Source organism: Pristiophorus japonicus, chromosome 3 (assembly GCF_044704955.1).
Source record: "Pristiophorus japonicus isolate sPriJap1 chromosome 3, sPriJap1.hap1, whole genome shotgun sequence".
NCBI classification, from domain to species: Eukaryota; Metazoa; Chordata; class Chondrichthyes; family Pristiophoridae; genus Pristiophorus; species Pristiophorus japonicus.
In genome coordinates this window covers 141784072-141801319 of record NC_091979.1, presented here as the reverse complement: position 1 = coordinate 141801319, position 17248 = coordinate 141784072, and the positions used below count along the sequence as shown (strand labels likewise).

The window sequence follows — 17248 nt, the reverse complement described above, 5'->3', positions numbered from 1 at the left end:
ACCTTTTCAGAAATATAGAAGTCCCAGTCTGGATCCGAATCGCCTCCCACACTTTAATTATCTGTCAACTCGCGATTATTCTTTACTTATGGTGTCTCACTTGCCGAATGAAATGCAGAGGCCGTCAGATCAGGCACCAAAGGGTGCTGTATGTTCCTTGGCCGAACTTGGGAATCGCGCAGGGAGGGGTAACACCATACTACCATGTTTAATTTGTGTTTGATTTTACCTGCTGTAAACCGCAACATCGCGAGTGTTGTAAGAGTGTTACTTAAATGTTTTGACTATGTAGCTTTATTTTACTGGACTTAAAAAATGTGTTTGTCTATGAACCTTCATGTTACATGAGAATGTGTTTGACTATGTGCTTTTATTTTACTTTACTTAAACTGTGTTTGACTGTATACCGTTATTTTACCGTGAAAACCGAGTAAAAGAGAGGCATCGTACCCCCTCTATGCTGTAATTGAATTATAGTGATTGTATTCGCCTGTAAATTGCATTGCATTTCAATGGGGGGTGCACGTCAATGTTTAGCTAGTATAAATGCAGGGAAGTTTGACTCTCGGGAGCAGGAATTTTGCTTACCTTGATAGACACTCAAGAGTGTGGAGTGTGAACAGGGCAGACTGAAAGGATGCAAAATTCACGAGAACCCCCACAGTGTTTGGGCTCATTCGAAAGGAAATAACATTTTGGAATTCTAAAGTGCTTATGGAAGAAACTACGAACCTTAATCGAATTTTGGACTTTTAAAAGACAAATTCAAGGCTGTGGGCGGGCCTAAAGAGCTAACAGGAGACAACTTGATTGTTGAGGCTGTCTGGGTGTTGGGACTAATGTAACTTGTCTGGAGAAGTGGGCATTCGAGAATCCTTCTCCACTAGAGACATTAACATTACAACAAATAACCCAGAGATAGCCAACCATCAACCTGAATCTGGAAAACCGTTTCAGCATATACATCACAAAGAGGCCCAATCCAGCTTGTATTCAAAAAACTAAGCACAAAAGGACATTGCGATTACCAAGCTAATATTTCCATCAGGAAACAGTTTTTGAAAATCAACCCACCCAAAACATATTAACTTTTAACGAGCCCGCCAAAATATTACAAAGAGAGGTCAAGCCTGCCAAATTTAAACAAAGAATCCTGAACTGGTTTGGTGCGAAGATTAGAACCACTCAAACCGTTTTAACAGAGGGTATAAAATACTTTGCTATACAACGGAGACCACGCTTGTGTCATCAAGAAGGGAGAGAAACCAACGTGACAGTTGTAAACTGACTTCTCCAGCCTCGAAGTCCTGAAGTCCTGAAGGAAGGAAGAACATTGCCATCGTGGCAACAACCGACCACAGTCAACGTGGTACTAACAAAAAACCACCATGATCGACCAAACTTGAAACAAAACTCCAACTGGAAGAAACCGAAGAATCGAAAGTTTCCACTCTACAATCTAAGGCCTGATTGCCAACAGGTGAAAACATTACCTAAAGAGACTTTGAACATATTTCTTACGAAGAAAACCGGGTACTTACCCCATAGATCCAAAACGTGCCTTACCGCATCAGCGGACTCAACCCAACTGAAGATTGCGTAGCTAGAAGTCTTCTCCGGCATTCGGGGTATAGCAAGCAGAACCTACAGATTTCAACGAACCCCAAAATCGCGAACCACCGCTAACTGACCAGAAAGGATTGGTAAGCTTAGTCCCTGCCTGCCCTAGAGTCTAACCTAGCTAGAATTAGGTATTGGGAGGTGGGAGGTGTAATTTTACTGTAGCCCCCTTTGAATGTATAATGTATTGTTCTTTGTTAGAGTGATTATAAGTTTTGACATTGTATTTTCTTGTTTTTAATAAAATCAAAGTTCTTTTGCACCAAACCAGTTGTCCGTTGCATTTTATCACATCCCCCAAATAAATCCAGAGTCTAGAACCCAAGGGAGTGGGAGCGATTCGAACTGCTCAAGTTGGTCAGAGGTGAACCTGACCCCGAGACCACTCCCTTACAATGCTGAGAAATGATAGCAGAGACACTGCTAACCTATTAAGTGGCCATTCTTTTTGTGTGACTCTAGACAGTGACTGGACTATTCAAGCACTGTGGACATCCTAGACATGTGTGTTCTTTATTTATCTGATATTTACACACTTGCAAAGGGAGTTACTGGACAGGGTATCAACAAACTGTTCGATTATTTCTTTCTTCTCTATCTGAGGGGGTTTGAAACCAAATGTAGTGTCTCCACTACCAATTTGACTAAGCATGGCCCAAGGAGTTAACCTGAGCCCGATGCAATCTGTCTGGTTATGTTCTGCTGGTTAATTTCTTGTGGCTCATATTGTAAACTGTTATGGGCCTAGAAATTTGTTGGCCCCCAAAAAACATGCGCGGGGATAACAGTGTGCATTGCCCCATGCCCGTTCAAAGGAATGCAGTCAGCACACAATCTTTGTGCTGCTTCTAGGCCCAGAGCTATTCGAGGTCATCCTACAAGGCACTCTCGTGCGTACTGCATGGCTCCTCCAGAGCAGCCCAGGCAGCAGAAGCATTGTTTAAGGATGACAATGGTCTGCTCTATCACATTCCTTGTTGTGATATCTTGAGACACAGCTACATAAACACATACACTTACAAATGGCTCCTTACAGAACTGTGTGACCACATGCTTTCTTGTTATTACATCAGTTGTTATTATATCAGTAGTCCACTAGAGGGAGTAGTCCACTAGACTGCAACACTGCTCCCTCCTTCTTGAAGCAGTTAATCATAACAAAATAATCATTATACATAACTTGCATGGTATAGACAACAAAAGATATGAACTAAATTTCCATATTTACAAATCAAACTTAACCACTGGTTTTCTCTTTACCTTTGTTCTTGAACAGAACTTTCCAATCTTGTTGCAGGACTTAGAGTCATTCTTGACTGAGCCTGAGGAGAGTTTTTCTCCAAGGATCTGGATCTACATTTGGACTCTCTACACATTCAAACTGTTTGTCTGCCTAACTTGGACTAAGATTTAAATTCTGACTTTCTCTTGGATTTGTTTCTAGTACATCTGATGTAGAATTTGTGACTGCTACTCTACTTGTAACCAAAATATCTGACATTAGAATAAATTGAATCTTCCCAACTTTCAACTCCTTCCACATCTGTAGGTAAAATATCATCAATGTGAACAAACCTAACCTCTCCATGATCAAACATTTTGACCAAATATATGCGAGGGCCACATATCTTCACCACTCTTCCTGGTAAACACTTTAACCATTTATGGTGATGATTTTTCACTCTAACCTTTTGATTTAATTTCACACTTCTATCTCTTACTCTACCTCGATCATGACTTTCCCACTGCCTTGATTGTGCAAAGTTTGGCTTTAGCAACGAGGGCCTGGTTCGTGGCTGTTGTTTGAGAAACAACTTTGGTGGTCTTCTACCAGTTGTGGTATGAGGAGTATTCCAATAAGTGAGCTGAAAATTTGCCAATTTGTAGTCCAATGACAACTGCTGTTTCTTTGGATTTGGATCCAACATTTGCTTGATGAGGGCACGTTTTACAATTTGTACTGTGCACTCTGCTGCACCATTTGAAGCAGAGTGGCATGGTGGAACTTTGGTATGTTTCGCACTGTTTCTGCTGATGAACTGTGCAAATTCTTCGAAACAAAATTGTGGCCCATTATCAGACACAATTTCTCTGGGAGGCCATATAAAGAAAACAATCTTTGCAAATTGTCTTGTGTTTTACTTGTTATTTTCCACATTGGAAACGCCTCTACCCACTTCGAATGACTATCTATCACAATGAACAATTGCTGTCCTTCGAGCTCAGTAAAAGCTACATGTAACCTTTGCCACACCCTGGGGGGCCATTTCCATGGCTGTAATGGTACTGAAACATAGAAACATACAAAATAGGTGCAGGAGTAGGCCATTCGGCCGCTCGAGCCCGCACCTCCATTCAATAAGATCATGGCTGATCATTCACCTCAGTACCCCTTTCCTGCTTTCTCTCCATACCCCTTGATCCCTTTAGCTGTAAGGGCCATATCTAACTCCCTCTTGAATATATCCAATGAACTGGCATCAATAACTCACTGCGATAGGGAATTCCACAGGTTAACAACTCTCTGCATGAAGAAGTTTCTCCTCATCTCAGTCCTAAATGGCCTACCCCTTATCCTAAGACTGTGTCCCTGGTTCTGGACTTCCCCAACATCGGGAACATTCTTCCCGCATCTAACCTGTCCCGTCCCGTCAGAATCTTATACGTTTCTATGAGATCCCCTCTCATGCTTCTAAACTCCAGTATATAAAGGCCCAATTGATCGAGTCTCTCCTCATATGTCAATCCATCCATCCCTGGAATCAGTCTGGTGAACCTTCACTGCTCTCTCTCTATAGCAAGAACGTCCTTCCTCAGATTAGGAGACCAAAACTGAACACAATATTCCAGGTAAGGCCTCACCAAGGCCCTGTACAATTGCAGTAAGACCTCCCTGCTCCTATACTCAAATCCCCTAGCTTTGTAGACCAACATGCCATTTGCCTTCTTCACCGCCTGCTGAACCTGCATGCCAACTTTCAATGACTGATGAACCATGACACCCAGGTCTCGTTGCACCTCCCCTTTTCCTAATCTGCAACCATTCAGATAATATTCTGCCTTCATGTTTTTGCCACCAAAGTGGATAACCTCACATTTATCTATATTATACTGCATCTGCCATGCATTTGCCCACTCACCTAACCTGTCCAAATCACCCTGCAGCCTCTTAGCATCCTCCTCACAGCTCACACCGCCACACAGTTTAGTGTCATCTGCTAACTTGGAGATATTACAATCAATTCCTTCATCCAAATCATTAATATATAGTGTAAAGAGTTGGGGTCCCAGCACTGATTGCTGCGGCACTCCACTAGTCACTGCTTCCCATTCCGAAAAAGACCCGTTTATCCCGACGCTCTGCTTCCTGTCTGCCAACCAATTCTCTATCCACGCCAGTACATTGCCCCCAATACCATGTGCTTTGATTTTGCACACCAATCTCTTATGTGGGACCTTGTCAAAGGCCTTTTGAAAGTCCAAATACATCACATCCACTGATTCTCCCTTGTCCACTCTACTAGTTACATCCTCAAAAAATTCCAGAAGATTGGTCAAGCATGATTTCCCTTTCATAAATCCATGCTGTCACCGCTTTCCAAATGCGCTGCTATTTCATCCTTAATAATAGATTCCAACATTTTCCCCACTACTGATGTCAGGCTAACCAGTCTATAATCACCTGTTTTCTCTCTCCCTCCTTTTTTAAAAAGTGGTGTTACATTAGCTACCCTCCAGTCCATAGGAACTGCTCCAGAGTCGATAGACTGTTGGAAAATGATCACCAATGCATCCACTATTTCTAGGACCACTTCCCTAAGTATTCTGGGATGCAGACAATCAGGCCCCGGGGATTTATCGGCCTTCAATCCTATCAATTTCCCTAACACAATTTCCCGCCTAATAAGGATATCCTTCAGTTCCTCCTTCTCACTAGACCCTTGGTCCCCTAGTATTTCCGGAAGGTTATTTGTGTCTTCCTTCGTAAAGACAGAACCAAAGTATTTGTTCAATTGGTCTGTCATTTCTTTGTTCCCCATTATAATTTCACCTGAGTCCGGCTGCAAGGGGCCTATGTTTGTTTTCACTAATCTTTTTCTCTTCACATATCTATAGAAGCTTTAGCAGTCAGTTTTTATGTTCCCGGCAAGCTTCCTCTCGTACTCTATTTTCCCCCTCCTAATTAAACCCTTCCAGACAGGGATGTACACTTGTTGAAGTTCATCCATGTGATCTATAAATGTTTGCCATTGCCTATCTGCCGTCAACCCTTTAAGTATCATTTGCGAGTCTATTTTAGCCAATTCCACGCCTCATGCCGTCGAAGTTAGCTTTCCTTAAGTTCAGGACTTTAGTTTCTGAATTAACTCTGGTGGTTTCTTGCCCACCGATTGACATGTTGTATACTGACTGATGATGTACTCTATATCTTTATTTAAACCTGGCCACCATAAGTAACTGCGTGCAAAACTTTTTGTCAAGTACATTCCCAGGTGCTGGTCATGAAGATCTCGTAACAATTTGATCCTGAACTTATTTGGGATAACCACTCAAGCTTTCCACATGATATAATCTTTATCTACTGACAAAAACTCTAGGACATAGTCGACGTATTTACTGAGCCGTACGAAAGCATGGGCCTTACGCTAAATATCAGTAAGATGACCTGTTCAGTCCCGTCAGAATTTTATATGTTTCTATGAGATCCCCTCTCATCCTTCTAAACTCCAGTGAATACAGGCCCAGTCGATCCAGTCTCTCCTCATATGTCAGTCCTGCCATCCCGGGAATCAGTCTGGTGAACCTTCGCTGCACTGCCTCAATAGCAAGAATGTCCTTCCTCAGATTAGGAGACCAAAACTGAACACAATATTCCAGGTGAGGCCTCACTAAGGCCCTGTACAAGTGCAGTAAGACCTCCCTGCTCCTATACTCAAATCTCCTAGCTATGAAGGCCAACATACCATTTGCCTTCTTCACTGTCTGCTGTACTTGCATGCCAACTTTCAATGACTGATGTACCATGACACCCAGGTCACGTTGCACCTCCCCTTTTCCTAATCTGCCGCCATTCAGATAATATTCTGTCTTCGTGTTTTTGCCACCAAAGTGGATAACCTCACATTTATCCACATTATACTGCATCTGCCACACATTTGCCCACTCACCTAGCCTGTCCAAGTCACCCTACAGCCTTTTAGCATCCACCTCACAGCTCACACCACCACCCAGCTTAGTGTCATCTGCAAACTTGGAGATATTACACTCAATTTCCTCATCCAAATCATTAATGTATATTGTAAATAGCTGGGGCCCCAGCACTGAGCCCTGCGGCACTCCACTAGTCACCACCTGCCATTCTGAAAAGGACCCGTTTATCCCAACTCTCTGCTTCTTGTCTGCCAACCAGTTCTCTATCCATGTCAGTACATTACCCCCAATCCCATGTGCTTTAATTTTGCACACCAATCTCTTGTGTGGGACCTTGTCAAAAGCCTTTTGAAAGTCCAAATACACCACATCCACTGGTTCTCCCTTATCCACTGAGTTACATCCTCAAAAAATTCCAGAAGATTTGTCAAGCATGATTTTCCTTTCATAAATGCATGCTGACTTGGACCGATCCCGTCACTGCTTTCCAAATGTACTACTATTTCATCTTTAATAATTGACTCCAACATTTTCCCCACTACTGATGTCAGGCGAACCGGTCTATAATTACCCGTTTTCTCTCTCCCTCCTTTCTTAAAAAGTGGTGTTACATTAGCACCCCTCCAGTCCATAGGAACCAATCCAGAGTCGATAGACTGTTGGAAAATGATCACCAATGCATCTACTATTTCTAGGGCTACTTCCTTAAGTACTCTGCGATGCAGACTATCAGGCCCCGAGGATTTATCGGCCTTCAATCCCATCAATTTCCCTCACACAATTTCCCGCCTAATAAGGATTTCCTTCAGTTGCTCCTTCCCAATAGACCCTCGGTCCCCTAGTATTTCGGAAGTTTATTCGCGCCTTCCTTCGTGAAGACAGAACCAAAGTATTTGTTTAACTGGTCCGCCATTTCTTTGTTCCCCATTATAAATTCACCTGAATCTGACTGCAAGGGACCTACGTTTGTTTTCACTAATCTTTTTCTCTTCACACATCTATAGCAGCTTTTGCAGTCAGTTTTTATGTTGCCAGCAAGCTTCCTCTCATACTCTATTTTCCCCCTCCTAATTAAACCCTTTGTCCTCCTTTGCTGTATTACAAAATTCTCCCAGTCCTCAGGTTTGCTGTGTTTACTGGCCAATTGATATGCCTCTTCCTTGGCTTTAACACTATCCTTAATTTCCCTTGTTAGCCATGGTTGAGCCACCTTCCTCATTTTATTTTTACTCCAGACAGGGATGTAAAATTGTTGAAGTTCATCCATGTGATCTTTAAATGTTTGCTATTGCCTATCCACCGTCAACCATTTAAGTATCACTTGCCAGTCTATTCTAGCCAATTCACATCTCATACCATCGAAGTTACCTTTTCTTATGTTCAGGACCCTAGTCTCTGAATTAACTGTGTCACTCTCCATCTTAATAACGAATTCTATCATATTATGGTCACTCTTGCCCAATGGGCCTCATACAACAAGATTGTTAATTAGTCCTTTCTCATTACACATCACCAGTCCAGGATGGCCAGCCCTCTAGTTGCTTCCTCGACATATTGGTCGAGGAAAACATCCCAAATACACTCCAGGAAATCCTCCTCCATCGCATTGCTACCAGTTTAGTTAGCCCAATCAATACGTAGATTAAAGTCGCCCATGATAACTGTACCTTTATTGCACCCATCCCAAATTTCTTGTTTGATGCTGACCCCAACCTCATTACTACTGTTTGGTGGTCTGTACACAAGTCCTACTAGCGTTTTCTGCCCTTTGGTATTCCATAGCTCCACCCATACTGATTCCACATCATCCAAGCTAATGTCCTTCCTTACTATTGCATTAATTTCCTCTTTAACCAGAAACACCACCCCACCTCCTTTTTCTTTCTGTCTGTCCTTCCTAAATGTTGAATACCCCTGTATGTTGAGTTCCCAGCCTATGACAGTGCCAGAAAGCCATTTGGGATCATATCCATAGTTGAGTACAAATACAGTGTCATTGACTTCAATGTCGCATGATAAATTTGCGTGATCATGGTACATTCTTTGTTGATGCCGCCTGTCCTCGATATGATCATGGAGATCAGGGTGGACTAGAGAGAGCCTTGTTTTGAGTGCCCTTTTCAAATGTTACATGGGCGCACGCACAACTCCAAGTCCGAGTCAATGCCGGGCCACCAGACGTGGGACCTGGTGATAGCCTTCATCATGACTATGCCTGGGTGGGCACTGTGTAGGTCACGTATGAAGGTTGCTCTGTCTTTTTTTGGCAGGACGACGTGGTTGCCCCATAAGAGGCAATCCGATTGGATGGACATTTTGTCTTTACGATGGTGAAACGGCTTTATCTCGTCTTGCATTTGTCTTGAGATCGCTGACCAGCCCCCATTGAGGACGCAACTTTTTACAAGAGATAACACACAGTCCTGGTTGGTCCAGGTCCTGATGTGCCGGGCCGTTACGGGTGCCCCTTCGCTTTCGAAGACGTCCATGACCAGGCACAGGTCTGCAGGCTGCACCATTTCCACCCCGGTGGTGGGCAACGGTAGCTGGCTGAGGGCATTAGCGCAGTTCTCAGTGCTGGCCTGTGGCAAATCGTATAATCGTAGGCCGGCAGTGTTAGTGCCCATCTTTGGATTTGCAACGAAGCATTGGTGTTTATGCCTTTGCTTTCCGAAAACAGTGAGATTAGGGGCTTGTGGTCGGTTTCTAACTCGAACCTGAGTCCGAACAAATATTGATGCATTTTTTTTACCCCATAGACACAGGCCAAAGCCTCCTTCTCGACCATACTGTCGGCTCTTTCGGCCTTGGATAGACTTCTAGACGCATATGCAACTGGTTGGAGTTTGCCCGCTACATTTGCTTGCTGTAAAACACACCTGACACCGTACGACGACGCGTCACATGCTAAAACTAGACGTTTGCCTGGGTCATACAATACAAGCAACTTTTTCGAACACAGCAAGTTTCTGCCCTTTTTGAAGGCAGCCTCTTGATTTTGACCCCAAACCCAGTCGTCTCCCTTGCATGGCAACTTGTGCAACGGTTCGAGCAAGGTGATCAATCCTGGAAGAAAGTTACCAAAATAGTTGAGGAGTCCCAGGAATGAGCGCAGCTCCGTTACATTTCATAGTCTGGGTGCATTCTTGATGGCCTCTGTCTTCGAGTCCGTGGGCCTGATGCCGTCTGCTGCAATCTTTCTCCCCAAGAATTCTACCTCTGGTACCAGGAAGACACACTTGGATCGTTTCAGCCTGAGTCCGAATCTGTTTAGTCGACCTAAAACCTCTTGCAGGTTGTGCAGGTGTTCGGTGGTGCGACCAGTGATTCGGATGTCATCCTGAAATACAACGGTGCGTGGAACCGATTTCAACAGACTCCCCATGTTCCTTTGAAAGATGGCTGCAGCCGAGCGGATCCCGAATGAGCACCTGTGAAACAAAAACAGTCCCTTGTGTGTTTTTCGCCGACTCAGCCAGCTCCTGGGTCATGTAAGCGGAGGTTAGATCCAGCTTTGTGAATGCCTTTCCCCCTGCTAATGTCGCAAAGAGATCATTGGCTTTGGGTAGCGGGTACTGGTCTTGTAATGAAACTCGGTTGATCGTTACCTTGTAGTTGCCGTAGATTCTGAATGTGCCATCGCTCTTTAGTACCAGAACAATCGGGCTGGCCCACTCGTTGAATTCGACTGGTGATATGATTCCCTCGCATTGAAGTCTGTCCAATTCGATCTCCACTTTCTCCCTCATCATGTAAGGGACCGCTCGAGCCTTGTGATGAACAGGCCGTGCCTCGGGGACCAAATGGATCTGCACATTGGCGCCTGTGAAGTTGCCGATGCCTGGTTCAAATAGGGATGGGAACTTGCTCAGCACTTGAACACAGGAAGCATCATCCACTGAAGATAGTGCTTTGATGTCTTTCCAGTTCCACTGAATCTTCCCCATCCAGCTTCTGCCAAGCAGCGTTGGCCCGTCGCCTGGTACAACCCACAGTGGCAATTCGTGTATCTCTCCATCAGAGGATACCTTTACGTTTGCACTGCCGATAACTGGGATCAGTTCCTTGGTGTAAGTGCGCAGCTTGTCTGAATCGGGCTCAGCTTGGGTCTTTGTTCTTTGTTGCCCCACATCCTCTTAAATGACTTCTGGCTCATAAGTGACTGACTTGCCCCCATGTCCAACTCCATGGAAACAGGAATGCCATTTATTTTGACTTTCATCATCATGGGGGGACTTTTGGTAGTGAAGGTGTGCACCCTGTGCACTGCTTCCTCGGGCTGAGTCGCCTCTCTAGCTTGTACTTTATGATCCTTGCTGGATCGGAAACCTCCTGCCGACTCATCTGCCACATGTTGAGTCGCAGTTCTTCTGCACATCAACACAGACGGGCCCGGTGATTACCCCCGCAATGCCAGCATGTTAAATGATTCACATTTACACCCCTTGGCGGACTCTGAGTCGGACTAATTCTTTGATCAGCAGTTATCTTCTGCACAGTATATGCCAGTAAGCTTTGATTCTGGGAGAATCTCAACGTTGAGGTCGTGAACGCCTGGTGATGGTCCACTTCATGTCCCATCCCTAAAACGTCCCACAACACCTTGTTGAGGAGTTGGCCAAATTCGCACGGTTCCGCGAGCCTTCGTAGGTCTGCGACATATTGCGCTAAATCCTGGCCCTCGGTGCGGCGGTGCATGTAGAAGCGATACCTGGCCAGCGAAACCCAAGTAAAAGCTTCCCCTCTGTAAATTTTTCTAAACTACCAACGGCAGCCATCTCTATGTGTAAGTCCGTGACTCCACGAGGCCTTAGTCTCTTTATTGTAACTCAGAGTGCCAGCACAGCATGGGAAGCCTGCTTATATACAGTGCTCCCAAAGGATGCTGGGATCCTTTGGGACTCCAACAGATGCACCCTCTGGTGGTGGTAGAATGCTGGTTGCAAGGTATTGCATACATAACAATTGACCAACAAAAATATCAGCTAAGGAATCCAAAAATCACATCCTCGTCGCCAATCTGTGACATCTTAAGACACAGCTACACAAGCACACACTTACATGTTGGCTCCTTACAGAATTGTGTGACCACATGCTTTATTGTTATTACATCTGCAGTTATTACATCCGTAGTCCACTGGAGGGAGTGATCCACTAGTCCACAACACTTGTGGCAGCATGACTCTTATTGTAGGCAGGCTGCTAATGGGTTTCAGAGCGGAGTCATGAGCCAGGTGGTCAGTGGCTAGGCCTTGCTGCCCAGTAATGATATGAGTGTGTGTGTGTGTGTGTGTATATGTTGTGGTGGCTCAAAGATTGAGGGAACAATGGACTGGCACAGAATAAAAGCATCATGACTGCTGCCAGGATACCGGAAATTCACCATCATGATATGCTGAGCATTGTCACACTGTGGCTGTGCATTCAGCGAGTGGTAATCTTTGTGGTTATGGTACATCTCGGCATTTAGATACGGCGCCCACTACACCACGTGCTTGCAGTCAATGGCACGCTGCACCATGGGGAAGCCCGCTTTGCTGGCAAAGCCACGAGCTTCTCTCTGGTCAGAGCGAAGATAATGAACTCGCTCTCCTGGCATAAAGAGCATCTGTCACATCTCTTATGCAGCACCATATGGCAAACTGGGAGATGTTACAGATGCTGGCTGCTCCAGCCTGGAAGAATATACCATTTTGGATACTGTTGGGGGAGATGGCTCATCAAGGGAAGGCAGCAGCAGCCAAGTCCATGGCACCAGGGGTGGCTCTGCTGCACAGGAGGGCAGGAAAAAGAGTGGGAGAGCTATAGTGATAGGGATTCGATTGTAAGGGGAATAGATAGGTGCTTTTGCAGCCGCAAATGAGACTCCAGGATGGTATGTTGCCTCCATGGTGCAAGGATCAAGGATGTCTCGGAGCGGCTGCAGCGCATTCTGGAGGGGGAGGGTGAACAGCCAGCTGTCATGGTACATATAGGTACCAACAATTTAGGTAAAAAATGGGATGAGGTCCTATAAGCTGAATTTAGGGAGCTAGGAGTTAAGTTAAAAAGTAGGATCTCAAAGGTAGTGATCTCAGGATTGCTACCAGTGCCACGTGCTAGTCAGAGTAGGAATAGCAGGATAGCTCAGATGAATAAATGGCTTGAGGAATGGTGCAAGGGGAAGGGATTCAAATTCCTGGGCCATTGGAACCGGTTCTGGGGGAGGTGGGACCAGTACAAACTGGACGGTCTGCACCTGGGCAGGACCGGAACCGATGTCCTAGGCAGAGTGTTTGTTAGTGCTGTTGGGGAGGGTTTAAACTAAAATGGCAGGGGGATGGGAATCTATGCAGGGAGACAGAGGGAAGTAAAAAGGGAGCAGAAGCAATAGATAGGAAGGAGAAAAGCAAGAATGGAGGGCAGAGAAATCAAGGGCAAAAATCAAAAAGGGCCACATTACAACATAATTCAAAAAGGATAAAGAGTGTTAACAAAACAAGCCTGAAGGCTCTGAGTCTCAATGCGAGGAGCATTCGTAATAAGGTGGATGAATTGACTGCGCAGATAGCTGTTAACGGGTATGGTGTCATTGGGATTACGGAGACATGGCTCCAGAGTAACCAAGGCTGGGAATTCAACATCCAGGGGTATTCAATATTCAGGAAGGACAGACAGGAAGGAAAAGGAGGTGGGGTAAGGTTACTGGTTAAAGAGGAGATTAACGCAATAGCAAGAAAGGACATTAGCGTGGATGATATGGAATCTCTATAGGTAGAGCTGCAAAACACCAAAGGGCAGAAAATGTTAGTGGGAGTTGTGCACAGACCACCAAACAGTAGTTGGGAGGTTGGGGATGGCATCAAACAGGAAATTAGGGATGCATGCAATAAGGGTACAGCAGTTACATCGGTGACTTTAATCTACATATTGATTGGGCTAACCAAACTGGTAGCAATACTGTGGAGGAGGATTTCCTGGAGTGTATAAGGGATGGTTTTCGAGATCAATATGTCGAGGAACCAACTGGAGAGCAGGCCATCCTAGACTGGGTCTTGTGTAATGAGAAAGGATTAATTAGCAATCTTGTTGTGCAGGGCCTCTTGGGGAAGAATGACCACAATATGGTATAATTCTTCATTAAGATAGAGAGTGACAGAATTCATTCAGAGACGAGAGTCCTGAACTTAAAGAAAGGAAACTTCGACAGTATGAGACGTGAATTGGCTAGGATAGACTGGAGAATGATACTTAAATGGTTGATGGTGGATAGGCAATGGCAGACATTTAAAGATCACATGGATGAACTACAACAATTGTACATCCCTGTGTGGCGTAAGAATAAAAAAGGGAAGATGGTTTAACTGTGGCGAACAAGGGAAATTAGGGAAAGTATTAAATCCAAGGAAGAGGCATATAAATTGGCCAGAAAAAGCAGCAAACTTGAGGACTGGGAGAAATTTAGAATTCAGCAGAGGAGGACTAAGGGCTTAATTCGGAGGGGGGGAGATAGAGTATGAGAATAAGCTTGCAGGGAACATAACAACTAACTGCAAAAGCTTCTATAGATTTGTGAAGAGAAAAAGATTAGTGAACACTAATGTAGGTCCCTTGCAGTCAGAATCAGGTGAATTCATAATGGGGAACAAGGAAATGGCAGGCCAATTGAACAAATACTTTGGTTCTGTCTTCATTAAGAAAGATATGAATAACCTCCCGAAAATACTAAGGGACCGAGGGTCTAGCGAGAAGGGGGAACTGAGGGAAATCCTTATCAGTCAGGAAATGGTGTTAGGGAAATTGAAGGGACTGAAGGCCGATAAATCCCCAGGGCCTGATAGTCTGCATCCCAGAGTACTGAAGGAAGTGGCTCTAGAAATAGTAGATGCATTGGTGGTCATTTTCCAACATTCCATGGACTCTGGATCAGTTCCTATGGATTGGAGGGTAGCTAATGTAACCCCACTTTTTAAAAAAGGAGGGAGAGAGAAAACAGGGAATTATAGACCGGTTTGCCTGACATCGGTGGTGGGGAAAATGCTGGAATCAAGTATTAAAGATGTAATAGCAGCGCATCTGGAAAGCAGTGACAGGATCAGTCCAAGTCAGCATGGATTTATGAAAGGGAAATCCTGCTTGACAAATCTAGAGTTTTTTGAGGATGTAACTAGTAGAGTGGATAAGGGAGAACCAGTGGATGTGGTGTATTTGGACTTTGAAAAGGTTTTTGACAAAGTCCCACACAAGAGATTAGTGTGAAAAATTAAGACACATGATATTGGGGGTAATGTTTTGACGTGGATAGAAAACTGGTTGGCAGACAGGAAGCAAAGAATGGGAATAAACGGGTCCTTTTCAGAATGGCAGGCAGTGACTAGTGGGATGCTGCAGGGTTCAGTGCTGGGACCCCAGCTATTAACAATATACATTAATGATTTAGATGAAAGAATTGAAGATAATATCTCCAAGTTTGCAGATGACACTAAGCTGGGTGGCAGTGCGAGCTGTGAGGAGGATGCTAAGAGGCTGCAGGGGGACTTGAACAGGTTAGTGAATGGGCAAATGCATGGCAGATGCAGTATAATGTGGATAAATGTGAGGTTATCCACTTTAGTGGCAAAAACAGGAAGGCAGATTATTATCTGAATGGTGACAGATTAGTAAAAGGGGAGGTGCAAAAAGACCTGGATGTCATGGTACATCAGTTATTGAAGGTAGGCATGCAGGTACAGCAGGCAGTAAAGAAAGCAAATGGCATGCTGGCCTTCATAGCGAGGGGATTTGAGTATAGGAGCAGGGAAATCTTACTGCAGTTGTACAGGGCCTTGGTGAGACCACACCTTGAGTATTGTGTGCAGTTTTTGTCTCCTAATCTGAGGAAGGACGTGCTTGCTACTGAGTGAGTGCAGCGAAGATTCATCAGACTGATTCCCAGGATGACATATGAGGAAAGACTGGATTGGCTAGGGTTATACTAACTGGAATTTAGAAGAATGAGAGGGGATCTCATGGAAACTTATAAAACTCTGACGGGACTGGACAGGTTAGATGCAGGTAGAATGTTCCCGATGTTGGGGAAGTCCAGAACCAGGGGTCACAGTCTAAAGATAAGGGGTAAGCCATATAGGACCGAGATGAGGAGAAACTTTTTCACCCAGAGAGTTGTGAACCTGTGGAATTCTCTACCACAGAAAGTTGTTGTGTCCAGTTCGTTGGATATATTCAAAAGGGAGTTAGATGTAGCCCTTACGGCTAAAGGGATCAAGGGGTAAGGAGAGAAAGCAGGAAAGGGGTACTGAAGTTGCATGATCAGCCATGATCTTATTGAATGGTGGTGCAGGCTAGAAGGGCCGAATGGCCTGCTCTTGCACTTATTTTCGATGTTTCTATGATCCCGATGCGAGAATCCCACTGACAGCACTGTCCTTACCCTGGTGTGTGGCTGCCGGTCTGGTTGCAAGGCATGGCAGAGTTTTGTGACCACTTCCTTCGTCAAGTGCAGATACCTCACACACTGCTCCTGCCCCTCTTGTTCAGAGCCCTTCTTTCCCTCCTTCTCGTCCCTTTGCGAGCAGTTTTGGTGCCTCTGCTCCATCTCCCTGTCATGTTGCAGGCCAAGGGAGATGACAACCAGAGCACCCATGACTGGGAGCAAGTGGTTTGACCAGAACCCTTGAAGTCAAAACCAAGGCCTACTCCACATGCAGCACCACCAATTTTAAACAACTCTAAAAAGCTTGTGTCATGTATCTCACACTACTGTACATAATTGTATCTTACCATGCTGTACATGACTGTAACTAGAGATGACCTGTAACCACAAGCTTACCTTACCACCAGGGGTGCACTTGCAGGAGACACTGGATACCTGTCCCAGACAGGTACATAAGGACAGGTCTCAGGCAAATGTGGCATTCAAGAGCTGTGCAATCGTGTGAATCTGTACTGCAGGGACAGGACTTTACAGTGGCGACGAGTTACGGGATTACAGAATCCACAGAATGACAACCAACGGCTCAGATGAAAAATACAATGCTGGAGACAATTGGGAGGACTTTATAGAAAGGCTCCAGCAAAGCTTTGTAACTAAAGACTGGTTGGGCGACGATAAGGCAGACAAGAGAAGAGCCCAACTTTTGACCAGCTGTGGCTCGAAAACATACGCCTTAATGAAGGACCTGCTGGCACCCGAGAAACCAGCAAGCAAGTCGTTTGAAGAGTTGAGCACACTGGTAAGAGACCACCTGAAGCCAGCAAGCAGCCTACACATAGCCAGACACAGGTTCTACAACTACAGACGCTGTGTGGGCCAGAGCATACCCAACTTCGTGGCAGAACTTCGGAGGCTGGCTAGCTTATGTGAGTTCTCCGATGAACTAAGGAGAGAAGTACTGAGAGACTTTGTTTTGAAGGAATAGGCCATGCAGGCATATTCCGAAAGCTCATAGAGACCAAGAACCTGACCCTAGAGGCAGCAGCACTGGTTGTACAGACATTC

General features: G+C 45.0%; 1 protein-coding gene across 1 annotated transcript in view; it reads right to left on the bottom strand.

Moving 5' to 3' along the window:
• Positions 1-17248, bottom strand: part of ankar (ankyrin and armadillo repeat containing) — a 408780-nt gene that overhangs the window by 55307 nt on the left and 336225 nt on the right. The window contains exons 22-25 of the mRNA XM_070873696.1: positions 9989-10111; positions 9098-9353; positions 2500-2618; positions 1567-1644 (exon numbers count right to left, since the gene is read on the bottom strand). Of these exons, the coding sequence (XP_070729797.1) occupies positions 1567-1644; positions 2500-2618; positions 9098-9353; positions 9989-10111 (576 nt within the window). The remainder of the gene's footprint in view (positions 1-1566; positions 1645-2499; positions 2619-9097; positions 9354-9988; positions 10112-17248) is intronic.